The sequence below is a fragment of the Meriones unguiculatus genome, chromosome X, assembly GCF_030254825.1.
Source record: "Meriones unguiculatus strain TT.TT164.6M chromosome X, Bangor_MerUng_6.1, whole genome shotgun sequence".
Taxonomy (NCBI): domain Eukaryota; kingdom Metazoa; phylum Chordata; class Mammalia; order Rodentia; family Muridae; genus Meriones; species Meriones unguiculatus.
Genome location: NC_083369.1, coordinates 115,196,177 through 115,214,847, shown reverse-complemented (window position 1 = coordinate 115,214,847; position 18,671 = coordinate 115,196,177). Strand labels below are relative to the sequence as shown.

The 18,671-nt window shown below is 42.3% G+C and overlaps 1 protein-coding gene across 1 annotated transcript; it reads left to right on the top strand.

Annotated features, from left to right (window-relative positions):
* The first annotated feature begins 10,405 nt into the window (after positions 1-10,405).
* On the top strand, positions 10,406-12,502 carry LOC132649904 (PWWP domain-containing DNA repair factor 4-like). Its single transcript, XM_060374688.1, has one exon. The coding sequence runs from the start codon at positions 10,406-10,408 to the stop codon at positions 12,500-12,502; it is 2,097 nt and encodes a 698-aa protein (XP_060230671.1).
* Positions 12,503-18,671: the final 6,169 nt, after the last annotated feature.

The window sequence follows — 18,671 nt, the reverse complement described above, 5'->3', positions numbered from 1 at the left end:
TCAATATATGGAAATCCATCAATGTAATCCATCATATAAAGAAACTGAAGGAGAAAAATCACATGGTCATTTCCCTAGATGTCAAAAAAGCATTTGACAAAGTCCAACACCCATTCATGTTTAAAGTCTTGGAGAGATCAGGGATACAAGGAACATACCTAAACAAAGTAAAGGCAATATACAACAAGCCTATAGCTAACATCAAACTCAATGGAGAGAAACTTAAATCAATCCCACTGAAATCAGGGACAAGGCAAGACTGCCCATTGTCTCCATATCTCTTCAACATAGTACTTGAAGTCGTAGCTAGAGCAATAAGACAAGTAAGGGAGATCAAGGGAATATAAATCGAAAAGGAAGTCAAAGTTTCACTATTTACATATGATATGATAGTATTCCTGAGTCACCCCAAATACTCAACCAAAGAATTCCTTCAGCTGATCAACACCCTGAACAAAGTGGCTGGATTCAAAATCAAGTACAAAAAATCAGAAGCCTTCCTGTATAGCCAAGACAAAAGGGCTAAGAAAGAAACCAGGGAAACAACACCCTTCACAATAGTCACTAATAACATAAAATACTTGGGGTGACTCTAACCAAGCAGGTGAAAGATATGTTTGAAAAAAAAAACAAAACTTCAAGTCTCTGAAGAAAGAAATTGAAGAAGACATCAGAAAATGGAAAGATCCCCCATGCTCATGGATCAGTAGGATTACCATAGTGAAAATGGCCATCCTGCCAAAGGCAATCTACAGATTTAATGGAATTCCCATCAAAATACCAACACAATTCTTTACAGACCTTGAAAGAAAGATTCTCAACTTCATATGGAGAAACAAAAACCCAGAATCTCCAAAGCGATTCTGTACAACAACAGGTCATTTGGAGGTGTCTCCATCCCCAAACTCAAGCTGTACTACAGAGCAATAGTAATAAAAACTGCATGGTACTGGCATAGAAACAGGAATGAAGATCAATGGACCCGAAAAGAAGACCCAGAAATAAATCCACACAGCTATGAATACTTGATTTTCGATGAAGAATCCAAAACCATTCAATGGAAAAAAAGACAGCATCTTCAACAAATGGTGCTGGTCCAACTGGATGTCTACATGCAGAAATATGAAAATAAATCCTTGTCTATCACCCTGCACAAAACTAAAGTCCAAGTGAATCAAAGACCTCGACATAAAACCAGATACTCTAAATCGGTTATAAAAAAAATGGGGGACAGCCTAAAACTCATTGGCATAGGAGACAACTTCCTGAACAGACACCAACAGCACAGGCTCTAAGAGCAACAATCAATAAACGGGACCTCATGAATTTTAAAAGTTTCTGTAAAGCCAAAGACACTGTCGTCAGAACAAAACTACAGCCTACAGACTGGGAAAAAATCTTCACCAAACCTATATCTGACAAAGGGCTGATATCCAGCATATACAAAGAACTAAAGAAGTTAAAAACAATAAATCAAGGAATCCAATTAAAAATGGGGTACAGAGCTAAACAGAAAATTCTTTGTAGAGGAATATAGAATGGCAGAGAAACACTTAAAGATATGCTCAACATCCTTAGGCATCAGGGAGATGCAAACCGAAATGACCATATGATTTCAACCTTACACCCATCAAAATGGCTAAGATCAATACCTCTAGTGACAACACATGCTGGAGAGGGTGTAGAGAAAGGAGAACCCTCTTCCATTGCTGGTGGGAATATAAACTGGTACAACCACTTTGGAAGTCAATCTGGCGCTTTCTCAGACAATTAGGAATAGTGCTTCATCAAGACTCAGCTATACCACTTCTAGGCATATACACAAAATTTCCTCAAGTACACAACAATTTGCTCAACCATGTTTGTAGCAGATTTATTTGTAATAGCCAGAACCTGGAAACAACCCAGATGTCCATCAACAGAGGAATGGATACAGAAATTGTGGTGTTTTTGCACAATGGAATACTATCAGCAATCAAAAAAGAAGAAATCAAGAAATTTGCAGGCAAATGGTAGGATCTAGAAAGGATTATTCTGAGTGAGCTCTTCCAGAAGGAGCAAGATACACATGGTATATACTCACTCATATAGTCCTATAAAATATGATAAACATAATGAAATCTATACACCTAAATAAGATAAACAAGAAAGAGGACCCAGGGTAAGATGATCAATCCTCACTTAGAAAGACAAATGGGAGGTACATTGGACATAAGAGACAACAAGTAACAGGACAGGAGCCTACCGCAGAGGGTCCCTGAGAGACTCAACCTAGCAGTGTATCAAAGCAGATACTAAGACTCATAAACAAACCTTCGGCAGGGTACAGGGAATCATAGGAAAGAAGGGGGAGTTTGTATGACATGGAAAGGATTGGAGATCCACAAGGACTAAATATATCTGGGCACAGGGGTCTTTTCTGAAACTGACACTCCACCAAGGACCATGTATTGATATAACCTAGAACCTCTGTGCGGATGATACCTGTGGTAGCTCAGTAACCAACTGGTTTACCATGGGAAGGGGATCGGAGACTATTTCTGACAGGAACTCAATGGCAGGCTCTTTGACCTCCCCACCACCCAAGGGAGGAGCAGTCCTGCTAGGCCACAGAGAAGGACTTTATAGCCAGTTCTGAAGATACCTGATAAAAAAGGATCACATGAAAGGGGAAGAGGCCCTCCCCAATCAGTGGACTTGGAAAGGGGCAGGGAGGAGATGAGGAAGAGAAGGAGGGTTTGGGGAAGGAATGAGGGAGCAGGTACAGCTGGGATACAGAGTTAAAAATGTACCTAATAATAAAAAAAATAAAATAAATAGCCTTGAAAAAAAATAAAAATAAAACTGATATTTTTGTATTTTAAAGGTCTAGCTATCTTGTCACTATGGTAATGTGGAAAATCAAGTCACTACTTTCCCTTATGTTGCTAGTATAAGATTTGCTAAAGTGTTCTCTTTCTTGACACTTGAATAAAAAATAATCACTGCTGATTTCCTTATGGAGTCTTCCCCAGTCCATTCCCATACCAAATCAGTATGAAAAAGCATTTCATCTGTCACTAGAGGAACATAAACAGTTGATTTAACCAAATTATATCCCTCAATAAATTCAACATGGTGCTTATAACATACACCTGCTGTGATAAGCTCAGACTAAAGGCTGACATCACATGACACAGAAATATCTACAACAGAGTTTTTTGAGAATCTTCTGCTTTCTGTGTTTCCTGAACGTTGGTTATTTCCAGGAGTCATTCAAATTGTAAATAGCTATGAATTCATACACAGGGTGCAATAAATAAGTAAATAACTAGATACATAAATTTTCTTTCCATTTTTCTCTCAAATTACTACAATTTAAGCAAGGACAAATTTCAAATCTCCCTAGTAAACATTTGAAAAGTGTGAGTTGCCAGATAAGAACTGGTATGCAAAATAACATGAACACTTCATTTCTGACCCTTTCTGATGTACTGCTAGTGACAGAGATGACTTATTCAATAAAAAGGAGAATGCAGAATCTTTTTTATCAAAATCATTTTGGGCTTTTTACTGATATCGTTTTATCTCTCACTTTCCATCAGAAACCACCATGAATCTCTTCCAGGCTTTCTTCAGGGCATTTTTCATATCCTTATTTCTAAAAGTGCAAATAATAAAATTGAACAAGGGAGTTAGAATGTTGTAAAATATCGCCACCATTTTATCAGAGGAGAAAGCAGAGGGCTAGGTGTGCATATACAAATAAGCATGGGACAAAGAACAAAATCACAACTGCAATGTGGAACCCACAGGTAGAGACAGTTTTCCATTGCCCTTCACAACTGTAGGCTTTCAGAGAGCACAGGATGACACCTTAGGATACAAGCAAAATAGAAAAGATTATTATGCAGATAGACCCACTCTCGGCAACCACCAAAAGGCTGAAGCTATGTGTATTAGTTCAGGCAAGTTTCAGTAATGGGAATAAATCACAAATGAAGTGATCAATGACATTGAGTCCATAGAAGTGTAACTTGCAAAGCAAAAATAATTTGCATGATAAAATGAAGAATCCTCCTGTCTATTCTATCTCCGTCTGTGTGTCACAGACTTTCCCGTTCATGATGGAAAGATACTACAAGGGCTTACAAGTTGCTACATAGTGGCCATAGGCCATGGCTGTCAATACAATCATTTCTACTGCTGCAAGGGAGTGTTCAGCAAAGAGCTGCATCATGCATCCTTCAAAGGAGATAGGTTTCTTCTCATATAGGGAGTACACAAGCTTTGGTATGGTGACTGAAGAGAAGAATGCATCCACTAGGGACAAGAATGCCAAGAAGGAGTACATGGAACAATCTATAAGTCCTGGGCTACAGACAGTAGTCACCACAATTATCATGTTGCCCCCAACAGTTGCAATGTAGACAAACAAAAATACAATAAAAAGTATTTTCTAGACTTTAGAAAATATATTTCTAGACTGTGAAAGTCCAAGGAATATGAACTCTGTTAGAAAACTCTGGTTTTGCATAATTTTAAGGAGAATGTACAAGCAACTGTGCTTATGTATTCAGGATTATTAGAGAAAATGTTTTAAATAAGTAAATATTATCATCAAAAAGCTGGGGTAGTAAACAAAATTTTCTTGGGTGGAACTGAAAAAAACAAATGCATTTTTCCCAAGACATGTTTATACAATGAACACTAATTGAATTTTGTGTTTGTGTACATGTATATGTACAATTATAGAAAGACAAATATGTAGACAGATAGATGATAGGCATATACATAGGCAGATAGATAGATAGATAGATAGATAGATAGATAGATAGACAGATAAATAGTTTTACTAATAAGTAGAGTTCATAAATTATAAAGAGTATCACAGTATGAGTTGGAAGGGAGAGGGATGTAAGGAAGAGAATTAATGTAAACATAGTGTTCATGTATAATTTTTTTAACAAAAAAAATCATTTTCTATCACCAGTATTCAAAAATCATGCATAATTAAAATGCTGGCTATTTTTACTCCACAAAGCATCCGCATGTGTTTTGACAGTGAATTGCTGACTTGTTTTCTCTAGTGGCGTCCTGAAGCAGAAAAACCCAAAAAGCATTGTGAAACCATTTACATACTACACATGCAGAGAAAACACTTTGTGTTAACCATTTTTCTAATCTTCTTGGAACAAAGTACAGATAAATAGTTTTCAATGTCTGATCAGAACACTTACCTACCAACAGAAAAAAGACAAAATGTACTGTAGAATGCAATTGAAAACGCTCTTCATATTTCAGATTTCAAATTGTCTTGACCATCGTGAAGTTAATTGGAATGTCAGATGAGTTAATTTATCATTAAAAATTATAAAGACCTACTGGAAAAATTCTAATATGTATGTTCCAGTTGTTGAGATTTCCTTTTAATTCATCAATTTAAATTCTGACCAGAACACAATATAATGCCTGTTGTCATGGAAAGCGAAAGAATACAAGTTAAGCAGCTGCTTAGAACTTAGGTAACGAGGAGCTGTTTCTGTAGTATATTATATCTATTTTCTTGGTGAAAATCTTAGTAAGTGGCATTAAATTTAAACTAACAAAAGATGCTTAACCCGCTATTTTAACACAGACTCTCTGGTTCTAAAGTACAAGAGCTTTTCTTCGGGATGAGCAGAGAAGGAAAGTAATTCATCTTTTCAGACAAGAAGTGCAGAGTAGTGGTGGTCTTTCCACACCCTGCTTCCAGATATAAAAGTCAAATCATTTTATTACTTTGCTGATTTGTGACTGAGCTATGTTGAACAAGCTAACAGAAGAAATGGTTGAGAATTAGAAGTCAGTGCTCCAATCAGCCTCAGGTACAAATTAACCACAGTCACATAAAGAAGTGTAACTCTAAGTTGAAAAAGAAGTGTAACAGTAAGTTGAAAATGATTTAGTGTCTTGAAACATTATAAGTATCAAAGATTTATTCATTGTTTTCCATGTTGATACAAGCCAAATTCCTCAAGATATATGATTTGAAATTCATAAGACTTTCTTATAACAATGATGCTTATAAATAGCTTACCTGCTCAAAGGCAAGGTTTGTAAAAAACATCAAATGCGAATACTACCTACACTAAAATGTCCTTAACGATTCTAGTTATAATTCATCCCTTTAAAATAACAGATAGTTTTTCCATAAGAGCACCAGATAAGTATTTCAGCTCTTGAATTCATTTTCTACAAGCAGATACTACACTAACTGTTTCTGAGTCCTCTCTTGTGTGGACAACTGAAATACATTGGCAGCTGCCATCTCTTCTCTTGCCTTCTCCCAGAGCCTCTGTGCTTAAAGGCCCTGTACCCTGGGGTGACAGAGACATCTTCTATAGTGTGTGCATGCTTATTTTCTTTCACGCCTGCAGCTGCAGGGGTCGGTGGGGGAACTAGGTGGCAGAGATGTATGTGAACAGTCAGCCTCCTGGGTGGATTAGTACTTCCTAGTTTCCACAGAGAATTGACTACTTGGTGAGAACTTTTTCTATGACACTGTGGTTGCCATGACAACGAGGACAAGCCATTCTTTCCTGGTTACAGATGCATTTGTGAAGGATACTCACAGACTGGAGAGGTGAGATCAGTAGACAACCACAGGAATCATGTAGGTAGGTGCCTTCAGCCAACCTGAGTGACTCTGTGAGCTGAACCTCTGGGTGTGCCTTGGGAGCCTGTGTGCTTGTTCATGGGACAGGAGTTGTTGTCACTACTACTGTTTGAAGTGAAGCCCAAAGGACCCTGCCTTGTCTCTTTGTCCTCAGGTGACAACCCTTTGGTGCCAGCTTTATCACTTCAGGCCTTGAAAGCAGAGTTCCCCAACACATGTAAATTGATACCTTTTCTCTCTTTGGCGATGATTGTCACTTGTGTGCTTGACAGAATGACTGCATCTGTGTGGCAGCACCTTAATGCCTAGATAGTTGTGGTGTTTGTTGTCTTAGAGAGAAGTTGGAAGGCATTTAAGGCAGAGGTGTATCTGGGCCTCCCTTTGGGGCTGGGGTGGAGGCTTATGAGTGGGAGGTGGGTGCTGACCTGCAGTTTCATTGGAAGATTGTTTATAGGAAGTGGTGAGACCCTGGGCCTGGATATCTGCCACTGGAAGTAAGAAGGGCCTACAAAAGATAGCTGCCTCTAATACTGGCTACTAATGGCATTTGGGCAGACTGAGGCAAAACATCAGGTGTCATGAATACCCGAGGAGAGGCCAGACTTTGTTCCCACAACAGGCATTAGTATGTGTCTGTGTCTGAGACTTTACAGTGCTCTGAGTTGGGTTAAAGGAAGGAGAAGAGGACCTCCCTATCAGTGGACTTGGGGAAGGGCATGCATGAGGAAGGGGGAGGGAGGGTGGGATCAGGAGGGGAGGAGGGAGGGGCTTATGGGGGAATACAAAATGAATAAAGTGTAATTAATAGTAAAAAAATAAAATAAAATAAAAAAGAACCAGCTGGGAATTACAGAGTGTTCAGTCATGGTTTCCCCATGACCCACCAGCACATCAGGATCCCTCTGTGTATCTCTGGTCCTGTGTGTGACCAATATACACAGTACCCTTCTTGCACCCTCTCATCAGATTTCCTTTAACCCATGTGTCTGTCTTGCCACAGGAAGGGAAGCCATTGTTCCCACTTGGAGAAAATGTGAATAGACTTCACATACAGCAATTATGTGCAAGTTCTTGATCAAAGGCCTTTGGTCCCAGGGCTGAAGCATGTGCTGAGACAGGGATTTCAGTATTCTACCTCTTCTCTTTGTGCCTCTGGAAAAGAGTAGCACTGTTTTTGCCAGAAAGGTAACTATCACAGAAATTTCAGCAAACCATTGGTTGAAAGTAGTGGTCTGGAGGCAGGTGATGCCTGAAACAGTGGAGGCAGGTGGCAATAGTGATAACATTTAAGCAGTCTGTAGGAAGGGCAAGGACTTTTATATGCCCTGGAGCAACAGACATACAAAGACAGATTACACATTGGGGGTGTGGGTGCGGGAGTGTGGACTGATATGAGTGCATGCACATCTCTCTATGTCTGGGTTACAGATGATGCCTGAATAGCATGGTTTGTGGGCTTGAACACACACTTTGTATTTCCAGATATGATTTCTAACTGAAGTATGTGAGTCTGAGAATGTACTGCCTGAGGGAAGCTGAACATTGTGCAGGCCTGTGCAGTGTAAAAAGGGTGCATTTTGTAAGTATAACTCACATATCTGAGGTTTCTAAGGGCACACTATGAGTCATGGTGCCTGGATGGTGGGGACGTGTTTGGACCTGATGGTGCTCAGTCAACCTGGCCAGAGGGCCAGTTCAAGGAAGATCCAGCAGAAGACAGCCTAAGGTACCTGAGGGAGTTATATTTTCCTCTGTGTTCTCAGGAGACATCTGTGTCCCAGGGTCTAGGATTCCAAAGGAGCTGAATCAGAGGAAGCCTGCTAACCATGTTAGATGACACAGCCTCATCAGAGGAAGGGTACCTGTTGGTGATCTCTAAATTGAACTCCATACTTCCACATTTATTATTGCATCATCCAGCAGGTGTGGCCTGAGAAACATCTAGCCTCTTTTATGTAGATAGCCACTTTATGCACTGTGAGATCTGATTTGAATTCAGTAAGGCTTGGAAGGGAATGCAAGAGGAGAGATACTACACATTTACATTGTGAAAGTGGGCTAGTGTGTACCACCGCATTTCATGGATACAGGGGTAGGAAGGAAAGGACTGAGGAATTGAGGAGAATGTCATTGCTCTCCACCCCCTACTTCTGTAAGCTAAGGAATTCCTAGTATAAGATCTGGGGTCCCTATGCTCTGTATGGCCACACTCACAGAGGGAACCTGTTGTAATGTGAGTTCCCAAGAACATCTGTGTCACAGGAGCCCTAAGTTCACAGTGTTCTGCCTCACTTTGTCTCATGGTGCCCTGGTAATGTCACGAATCAAATTTGCATCCTAGAATGAGCAGTGAACATGGTTGGCATGTGAGCCCTTCACAGTTCTTCCTCTGTGTTGTAGTTCTTCTGAGCAAGCACAGCCTCTTGAGGATCAGGCATGGGTGACATGCACACTGCTGATAGGAAACTGGCTGACTCAAGGAAGAAGCTGTCAAGAGCAGATTAGCTACCACCATGAACACACACACAGAGAGGCAGAGGGATCGACAAAAATGGACAGAGAGGAGAAAAAAGGATTGAGATTACACTGAGAAGCCTAAGGGGAAAGGGCTATTGAGAGGCTCAATATGGAGGAACATGAAGAGGAGAGCTACAATACAGATGAGATTGAATATCAGGAGACCTAGGGATGGACATGTGACCATCCATATCATCAAGTACCTACTTTAATTTCCTGTCTAAGACTTTATGGATTAACATTAGGGCACAGAGATTGGAGACAGGAGAGGTCATTGGTCGTACTCTCTTGGATGAATAGTGCTCATCACAGGCAGATATGGGTGTGCAGGGTCTACCATAGGCTTGACATTGCAGCAGGAGGGTGCACAGTTCCAACAGAGACACTTGTCTCCCTGTCATGTCATATAACCCTGTTGCTTGCCATCTGAAATCACTGAGTCTTCCAATTAATTAGTAAGCATGTCTGTTTAGTGAAGAAGTACCTTCTCTTTGGGGATCTCGCCAACTGTGCCCTGTAGACACTTGATGCCATAGTGAGGTCCACAATGGAAACAGAACTAAGCTGAAAGATTGGTGGTGGGCTGGTGGGGTAGCCAGAAGCTATGAAAACAGCCATTTTCTCTTACCATGTTATGCGAATCACCATGAAGAGTTCCCCACCTCCTTGCTGCTCAACTTAGAATCACACAAGTATGGAAGGCTCATGCACTAGGTTGTCCATAGCCATCCTGGGGTTGGCAGAGCAGGACTAGCTCCATAGCAAAGAGAACAATGAGGCTTCCTTGGCAAAAGAATCCCAGGGTGGGCAAGAAAATGCACAGCCCTTTTAATGACATCCACCTCTCTGGGACAAAGTTAAACACTCCAGATTTGGGGTGGGGAACAACATTATTACAACTGTTTCCCATCTGCTCTGGACCTTTTGCATATCTTCTCCCACATCTGTAGAACAGGCTTTGTGAGCTCCCTTGATTACCCTTGCCTCACCTGACCACGTTGATGTGTCCATGCTGGCTAAAGCCTATTTATTTCCTTCCTAATGCAACTCTGCTTCCTTCTCCCACCATGCAGGGGAAGCCCACATAACCCTGAGGGAAGTCAGCTCCAGCTCCTCCACCAGAATCTGGAAGGAGGCCAGTAGCACAGGCAAGAGAGCCTGGCCAGAGACAACTGCCAGGCAGTCACTGTGCCCACCATAACCAAGGTGCTCATCCTGTAGTGATCAGCACAGACCCACAGTACTGTCATCATGAACTCTGCAGAGTATGTGCTGTGTGGCTGGAAGGGTCAGCTGTGGCCTGCAAGGGTGTTGTCCAGACCCAGGACATCAGCCCATAGTAAGAGGAGAGGGGCACCTTTCCTGGAGGTGCAAATCTTGCCTATGGGGGAGAAGACAAGAGTGAGGAGCACCAAAGCAAGGCCACTAACCAAGTCTGAAATTGTGAACCTTGCCTCCATGGCAGGGCAGGAGTCACAGGGCAATGGCTCACCAAAGCAGACCAGAGCATACAGAAGAGCCCTCAAGGTGGCTCTCGATATCCTGGGGGAGGGAGGCTGTTTGCAAGGTGGAAGGAAAGGTGGCCAAAGAACCAGCACAAGAACAGCTCCTCAAAAGGTTCCAAAAGAGCAGGCCAACTCCAAACGACGTCCTCGCTTTCGGCTGCGTGTGCGCCTGTGCTTCCAAAAGCAAAACCAGAAAGGCCAAGAGCTCTCCCAGAGGAGTCCTGGAAAGCAGCGACAACCCCTGGGTCCTGCGTTGCCAATGGGCTCACAGAAAGTGCCCACAGTGAAAGGTGGAAAAGCCCAGGCACACACTGCTGTTGGGCCTCCACACTTTGAGATGAAACAGAATGTCCTAAGAGGCCTCAGAGTACGACTACGTCACCCAACGCCTGAAGGAAATTCTGGTGGTAATGCATGGAGGAAAAAGCTGAAGACCTCCAAGCCCACATCTTTGACTGCCCCGGCCTCCACACAGAGTGTCCAGGCTAAGAAAGAGCAGCAGGTTGCCTCTGGGTCACTGAGGTGCATCTGGTCCTCGCCCAAAGCCCTCAAGCAACAAGCACGTTTTGCTGACATACACACCCAGGCTACTGGAGTCCAAAGGAAGACTGCCATCCCTGAGAACAAGGAGGACCATGGCCCGGGCACCCTGAAACCAGCTGCAAACTGGGCATCGGCAGCTTGCATGCCTCCAGTCCAGAGGTTGCGAAGATCTTTCCGCATTGCTAGCAGGAAAAGGAAGATCCATGTGCTGAGTCCACATTGTAGGGTGCCAGAACAGGAACCTTGTGCTCACTCAAAGGTGACTAAGACCAGGTTCAAGAACCGGGGTTCCAATATTCAAGAAGCAGGCCAAGCTGCCAAGGTGGCTTCTGCCCAGCAACAGAATACCATTGAACGAGGAATGTTGGTCTGGTTCAAATTTCAAGACCTTCCTTTCTGGCCAGCAGTGGTAAAGAGTGTCAGCCAAAATGACAAGATGGCGAGGGTGCTGTTGATGGAAGCTAACATGCAGTTTGAGCACAAGGGTGTCTGTGTCCCTCTCCAGAAGTTGAAACATCTGGACTGTGGAGAAAAAATATCACTCATAAGAAGAGCCAGCAGAGTGTACAGCCAGGGCATCAGCTGGTGCCTCACAGTGATCGACCACTACAGAGAGGGCCTGGCCAGTGGCGGCTACCTGGGCTCCTTTATGGACTATTATACCGCCCAAGTCAGTTACCCGCTAAGGAGGGCCGTCCAGCAAGGAGACCTGCACATTGATTTCCCTAAGGTGAGCTATGTAGACCTGGAAGATTGGGAAGAGGAGACTGCCCCGGGTGGGAAAGGGCCCCTCAAGAAACTTCTGCCTGACCGTATGAGGGCTGCTTGGGACAGAGCCAACCAGAAGCTCGTGGACTTCATAGTGAAGAGAAAGGGGGCCGACCAGCACCTGCGGGAGATTGTGCAGGGCAGAAAACCGTCCAGGTGGGTGGACAATCTTTGGAAATCAAGGGGGGAAGTCGTCTGTATTGAGACCTACCTGGAGGATGATGACCAGTTGCATCTTGTGGCCAGGCATTTGCAAGAAATATGCAAGGAAGCAGATGAGGCTCTGCTCTCCCTGACTAGAGGAGATAAAGTGCGGTTTACCATGGAGGTTCTTCTTCCAGAAGCAATCATCTGCTCCATCGCTGCCCTGGATGAGCTCAGCTACAAAGAAGCAGAAGAGAAGTACCTGCATGGCCCACCAGTGCACTACCGTGAGAAAGAGCTCTTTGAAAAGAACCTCTTAAAGGCAGCCCGGAAGAGGTCAGCAGCCAGTACTTGGGCTGCCAGGGCCCCTCATGCACCCATTCCTTAGAAGGGTGCTCACTGCTATGAGCCATCACCCCTGCAACTCCCAAGAGAGGAGACCGGAAGCAACTCCAAAGAGGAACATCTGGGAGACTGTGGGGTGTACTTTGGGCACTGAGACAACAGCTCGCTGAGTGTTTCTTTCCCCACCTTGAAATAAACATTTTCTTTACTGCTTGACAGTGCAGATGTCTAGATGGGCTGTACAGACAGACAGATTCTGTTAGCTTCAGGCCAGGCCAGCCCTCTTTGGCCTGTGCCTAGGTGTGCCCATGTCCTGTGGTTGCACCTCCCTAGAACCTTTCCAGCGCTGAGTGGAGCATTGGCTAGCTAGACATAGCCTTGCCCTCTCTGCAGTTTCCCCACGTACCCAGCCAGCACATCATGTTCCTGACGACACCCTGTCTCTGACTTCCCCACAATTCCTGTCCTTGTTTCTCTAGGGTGCTATGGATGGGGCCACCTTAGCTTCCACTAATTTCTCCATTGCTCCCTTCTTCACTCACTCACAATGAAGAAAAGGAACAGACATGTGTACTGAGGCAGTTGGTTTAAGTCAGAGAAAGGAAGTGAATGTGATCCTGGAGATATTCTGATTTTGAAGAACATAGTGTATTGCACCTTACAGCTTCTCTCTCCCTCTTTCTCTCTCTCTCCCTCCCTCTCTCTATTCTTCCCTCTCTACTCTTTCTCTCTCTCATCTTTCTGCAACCTCCTTCTTCCCTTTCTCTCTCTTTCCCTCCCTGCCTTCCTCCCTCTCTTTCTGTATGTGTGCACAAGTGTGTAGATGTCATAGGTCAAAACCTGGTGTCTCTTCACTTATTCTCTCTGCTTTTTGAGACAGGATCTCTGATTGAACCTGTTGCTCACTGATTGTGCTAGAAGGGGTATCCAGGCAGCTCTTTCTATCCTCCTGTTTCTGTCGCCCCAGTGCACAGATTAAACAGGCCTGTCCATATATTTTCTTTTAAATGAGTACTGGATGGTGAACTCATGTTTTCACCCCATGCAGGATACACTTTATATTCTCAGCCATTCTCCAGTCCCACAGAGACTACTTTCTCTTAATGAGAAAGGTCTGCCAATCTCATGGGCTGACTGTCTGCAGCAGCAGACACTACTATCTCTGCTTTTCTCACATTCCTGAGATCAAAGACTTCTGGTGTTGGCCAGAAAGGGGAGAGCGGCCTTTCATTCCTTGGAGTCACTGACAAGTTGGGTGCATTGATGAGAAGCAGGCTTGCCATACCTCCCAGACTGTCCTGTTTCCCCCTCTTGGATCATAGTCCTTGATGTGTATTCTAGGTACACATGAATCAGTCCCTCTTTAGACCACGAAGTACAACTGTATAAGTACCTGAGTGCACTGTCTCCTAGTTTTCTGCCAAATCCCTGTAAATGTCCATTTGTCCTCCAGCCTATGTCCCTGAATACATGATACCTGTTCCCTTCCTGTTGCACTGGAGAATGGTGAACATTAGGCCTTGATACTAATTAGTGCCATTCCTTTGTGCATCCAGTGGGCTGCTCCCTGTGCAAAAGTGCAAGAATGACACAGATGCTTGTATTCCCAGTAGTGGGGGGACAAAGACAAGAACACTGAGGCTTGCCAACCAGCCAGTATAGCTGCATTGGCAAGCTTCTTGTTCTGTGAGAGATCTTGTAGAAACAATAATAAAACAACATAAAAAAACCTTAACGTGGACAGAAAATGAGGAAGACTTCTAATGTCTTCTGGCTTCACGTTCAGGTGCAAATAAAAATGACAATGTACACACACCAAAAATATCTTAAGTGAAGAAGACTTTTAAATGACATCACATTTTTTCTTTGCTATGAGCCATCTCTCTATGAAATCCTCCAAGACTGTATAATTCAATCCTCCTTGCTTTTTAAAAGTATATAAATCATTGACACCTCCTTTATTCCTGCTTCTGACTCCATCTAGGATAGGAATTAATAACTCCAATCTGTTAATCGCTTTTCCAGGAGAAGCCAATGTCTACGCTCTTTTTCTTCTATATACCCAAGCACCATGCCATTGCAGTTCTCAGAGGCTTCATGTCAGACATAGTCTCTCCTGCATTGTCAGCCTCTTCTAGGACTTTAAATGCCACTACCCCTTTTGTATTATGTTCTGACAACAAAACCCTCTGTCCTCACCTTCTACCATTTCTGTGCCCTAAAAGTACTATTTCCCCTGCCTGCAGCATCCTCTTTCAAAGCTAAAAGTCGTTTCTTCCTTCTCAACTTACAAGTTAATTTTGTGCCACTTCTAATGTTTATTTTGAGCACTGACATGGAACAAGAGAACACACAATTCTCCTAGCTGCTATAATCTGCTCACTTTCCTGTTATCTCCTTATCTCCTGTTTCTCATCTTTCCTACCAGTATTTCTGTCTTGGTTTCTTGAGACACTGGAGTCCTCATAATTCCTTATTCAATTGGGAGTATACCAGAATTTTTGATCTTTTCTTTGCTTAACTCCTGAAGGTTTTTTGTTTTGTTTTGTTTTTGTGTTTGTTTGTTATCAGCACTAAAACCTCTGCCACCCACTCTCATGGTCACATTTCCACTACCTATTATCCATAACTGATGCTAAGGATCATGATCTCTCTCTCAGTTTGTGTTTTATTGCTGTGAAGAGACACCTTGACCACAGCACTCTGATAAAGAGACACATTTAATTTGTTTTGGTTTACAGTTTCAGAGGTTTAGTCCATGCTTGTCTTATTGGGAAGCATGTCAGCATGCAGGTAGACATGGTGCTGGAAATGGAGATAAGAGGTCTACATCTTGATTCATAGGCAGCAGAACGAAAATGTCCCCATGAGGCCCATCCTGAGTGTTTGAGACCTCAGTGCCCACCCCCTCAATGACACAGTTTCTCCATCAAGATCACACCTACTCCAACAAGGCCACACCTCCCAATAGTACCACTTCCTATGGGCCAACCATTCAAACACATGAGTCTATTAGGAGTTATTTTTAAAGCACCACTCTCTCTGACCAACTCTTCTCTCCTTTGTTCATATGCTTGATCTCTCAATACCTTCTTAATTCCAGCAAATTTCCTCTTAGCCCTTTCCTATGTCCTGATACCATTATAATCACTCCTTATATCATATACTGAGAGATTCCAACAAAACCATGTGACTAGGTGTCTTTTCTATATGTTACCACTTATTTCAAATCACTTGTTTTTTGAAACAGATGATCAGTCCCACACCCTTATTCTGGTGCATTTATCCCTTCATAGTCTCCTCACTTCAAACCTTTCATACTCATCTCAGCTGATGATTCTACCTCCAGAGAGCAGGACTCTTTTTGACTCCCTTTTCCTACTCATCACTCACTCTATTGCTCTTGAATACAAAGGCTTCTTGGAAGATATTTTTTAAACCCATTGTATTAAAAGTTCCATCTCTACTCACCACTTCATTGGTCGTTTCCCAAATCACCACTGTCTCATCTCTCATTAAATTCAATATTAGTTCCCATGTCTCATCCTTCATATTCTTTATCTAACAGTCCAATGAATCATTCTTGCATTTCTTAAACTGCCATCACCTGGACTCAGAAACAATCCCTCCTCTTGTTTTTCTAAGTCAAACCACTCATTTTCATGCTCCTAATGTTCAGATCTGAACCTAATCATCTTTCAGACCCAGCTGTTTGGAACCTGGAGCCTCAATATTTTCCAGAAACTCTGTGGAAAAATAAATCTTGAATTTTTGAAAAAAAAAAAAAAGAATAAAGAAAAACTCTTAGAGAAGACCAGTGAACAGAATTTTCACAATCATTTTTGTCATTCATACAGACAATCAAATTTGAGAACTGCTGTGCTAGAGCATCTCAGTCAATCTCCTGTCTTGTGATGACCTTCTCTCTTATTGACCAGTATTTGCTGCTTTTCCTTCTGTGCCATCAGAAGTGCTGGGAGGATTTTGGTATTGTCCTTTCTATGACTCATCACAGGTTTTGTATTGTAAATGATTGTCCTTCTTCACCTACCTAAGGGCAACCCACAAGAGATGGATAAGGAATTGTCTTGTCCCTGATAGTTTAAGACTGGAAAGTGGCTTTTTGTATAATAAAGAGCTAAGAGCTGGAGCTGAGGCTAAAAGAAAAGGAGTGGTTCTTCTGGGCAGGCAGGAGCACAGGAGATGTCAGATACAGTTTGATGGAGAAGGAACATAGAAAGGAGATGGAACAGAGCAGGGAGGTAAACAATGAAAACCAAATAGAGAGATAGATTCATGAGAAGTTGGGTTCAGTTAGTAGCTAGCTGAGAGACTGCCTTACAATAGCTTTAAACTATCTATATGTCTCCATGTCTTAATTAAATCTCAAGTTAGGTCTTCAAAAACCTCCAATATTCTTGGCTTTAGATACTATCACTTGGAATTCTACTTGGCTGCCAGAAACAACAAACTCATCAAGAAGGCTTCTTAATCCCACGTAATGATACCCCCCCCCCGCCCAGCTCTTCAATGACTCATCAAATCATCCAATTCTGTTCTTGTCAGGGCATTTAACACAAATGCAATTAGAGTTTATATGGATTCCATGTTTATTTCTTGTGTACATTTCGTCATCAGAACAGAGGCTTTTATACTTACATCTTCATGTTGGAGACCTAGAAAATTCAAAGTCAATACAGTATGGCCTAATGGAATGTCTGAGTTAATACAAAGGAAATACAAGTATTATGCATCTTCATTGTCTTTTAAAAGTACCAACTTTCCCTTGCGTAATGGTAGACCAATCAAAAAATATGGATATCTTTTCCTTATAGCAATTTGAGCCTTTTAGCATTCATCTCTCTCACAGTAGTTCAACATGCCAGGAATGTTCCTATACCAATCATCACATGGTTTTAACATCTCCCCCATGATACTGTGACCCTGTCTCTCTTCTGTCTGTCCTCGGTTTCTCTAAACCACACTCCTAAATGATGCCCCTGCATACCAGGAGGTAATATGGAAGCATGTTATACCTCATTGTAATTTTCAAGTGAGTTTGACCAGGTTAAAGGAAATCTTCACACTAGATCTAAACGTCAAGGCAATTGTCCCACATCTGATAGGAAGTTATTAGCCTTCACTTCACTGGCATCACTCAGCCAGTGAATTGTTCTTGGAGAGAAATATAGTAACCATATTCCAGCTTGGACCTTTGCTCAGTGGCACTGCTAGAATTAAATGTTACACTCGTGGCAAAAGATGCCAACTCTTCTTATTCTTTACAAATGCTAACAGATACTCACTAATTGGAAGGCCTATACTCTACTGGAGATGCATCTAATTAGCTACTTTAACTTGATGTTTGCTTCTTTGTTTCTCTCCTTCTTTATCTATGAATCAGGAAGTGTTGCCTCCACATTTCACATATTTGAAATAAAGGGATCAATGTAAGGTAAAAAGAAAAAAAGAATACTATATGTAAATAATCCACAAGAGTACAGAAAAAATAACCCTGTAGCTTGAGAAGGTAAAGAAAATGAACTAATGGCTCTTAGTCTTATCAGCTGTATCCAGAGGCTTCCCACAGGGCAGAGGGTAAAATTGTGACACAAAGAGAAGACAAATTAGTGGTACTTGGAAATTTTTTAATTGAGCCTAAGATTCCTTTAGATGTTCATTCCAGCTTAGTGAAAATTAGATTGCTGACCTGTAGGCTAAAGAAGGTGAGGATGTGGCCTGAGTACAGTGGCCTGGTACCCTTCACCTAACTGGAGACAAGAATGTTACTCTGACATAATAAAACAAATAATACATAAGAAAAGCCAGGAAGTACAATGGATATTCTGACAACCAGCAGTTTCCAGTCAAGTGGTGGTCCCCAAACTACGGCCACACCACAAAGAATTGGAACCTGAATTTAAAAGGAAAGGATATGTTTGTCCTTGCCCAGGGGCAGCAAAATTAATGCAGAAACTAAAATAAAACACATTTGGAAACCTAAAGAATCAGTTGCTAGACACCACAAATCTGTTTTCTAATGAAAATGGATTAGAAAATCTGATTTCTGTGTGTTAATCTCCAGTGGCAAGCCTGGGAGCAGACAAGAGGAAGACCCCAAGGATCATAAGAAATAGAAGATGTCCATGGAACCCTCAAAGATTCAGACACACCTCCAAGACTCAGCTATGAACATCTCACAGTCTAAATAA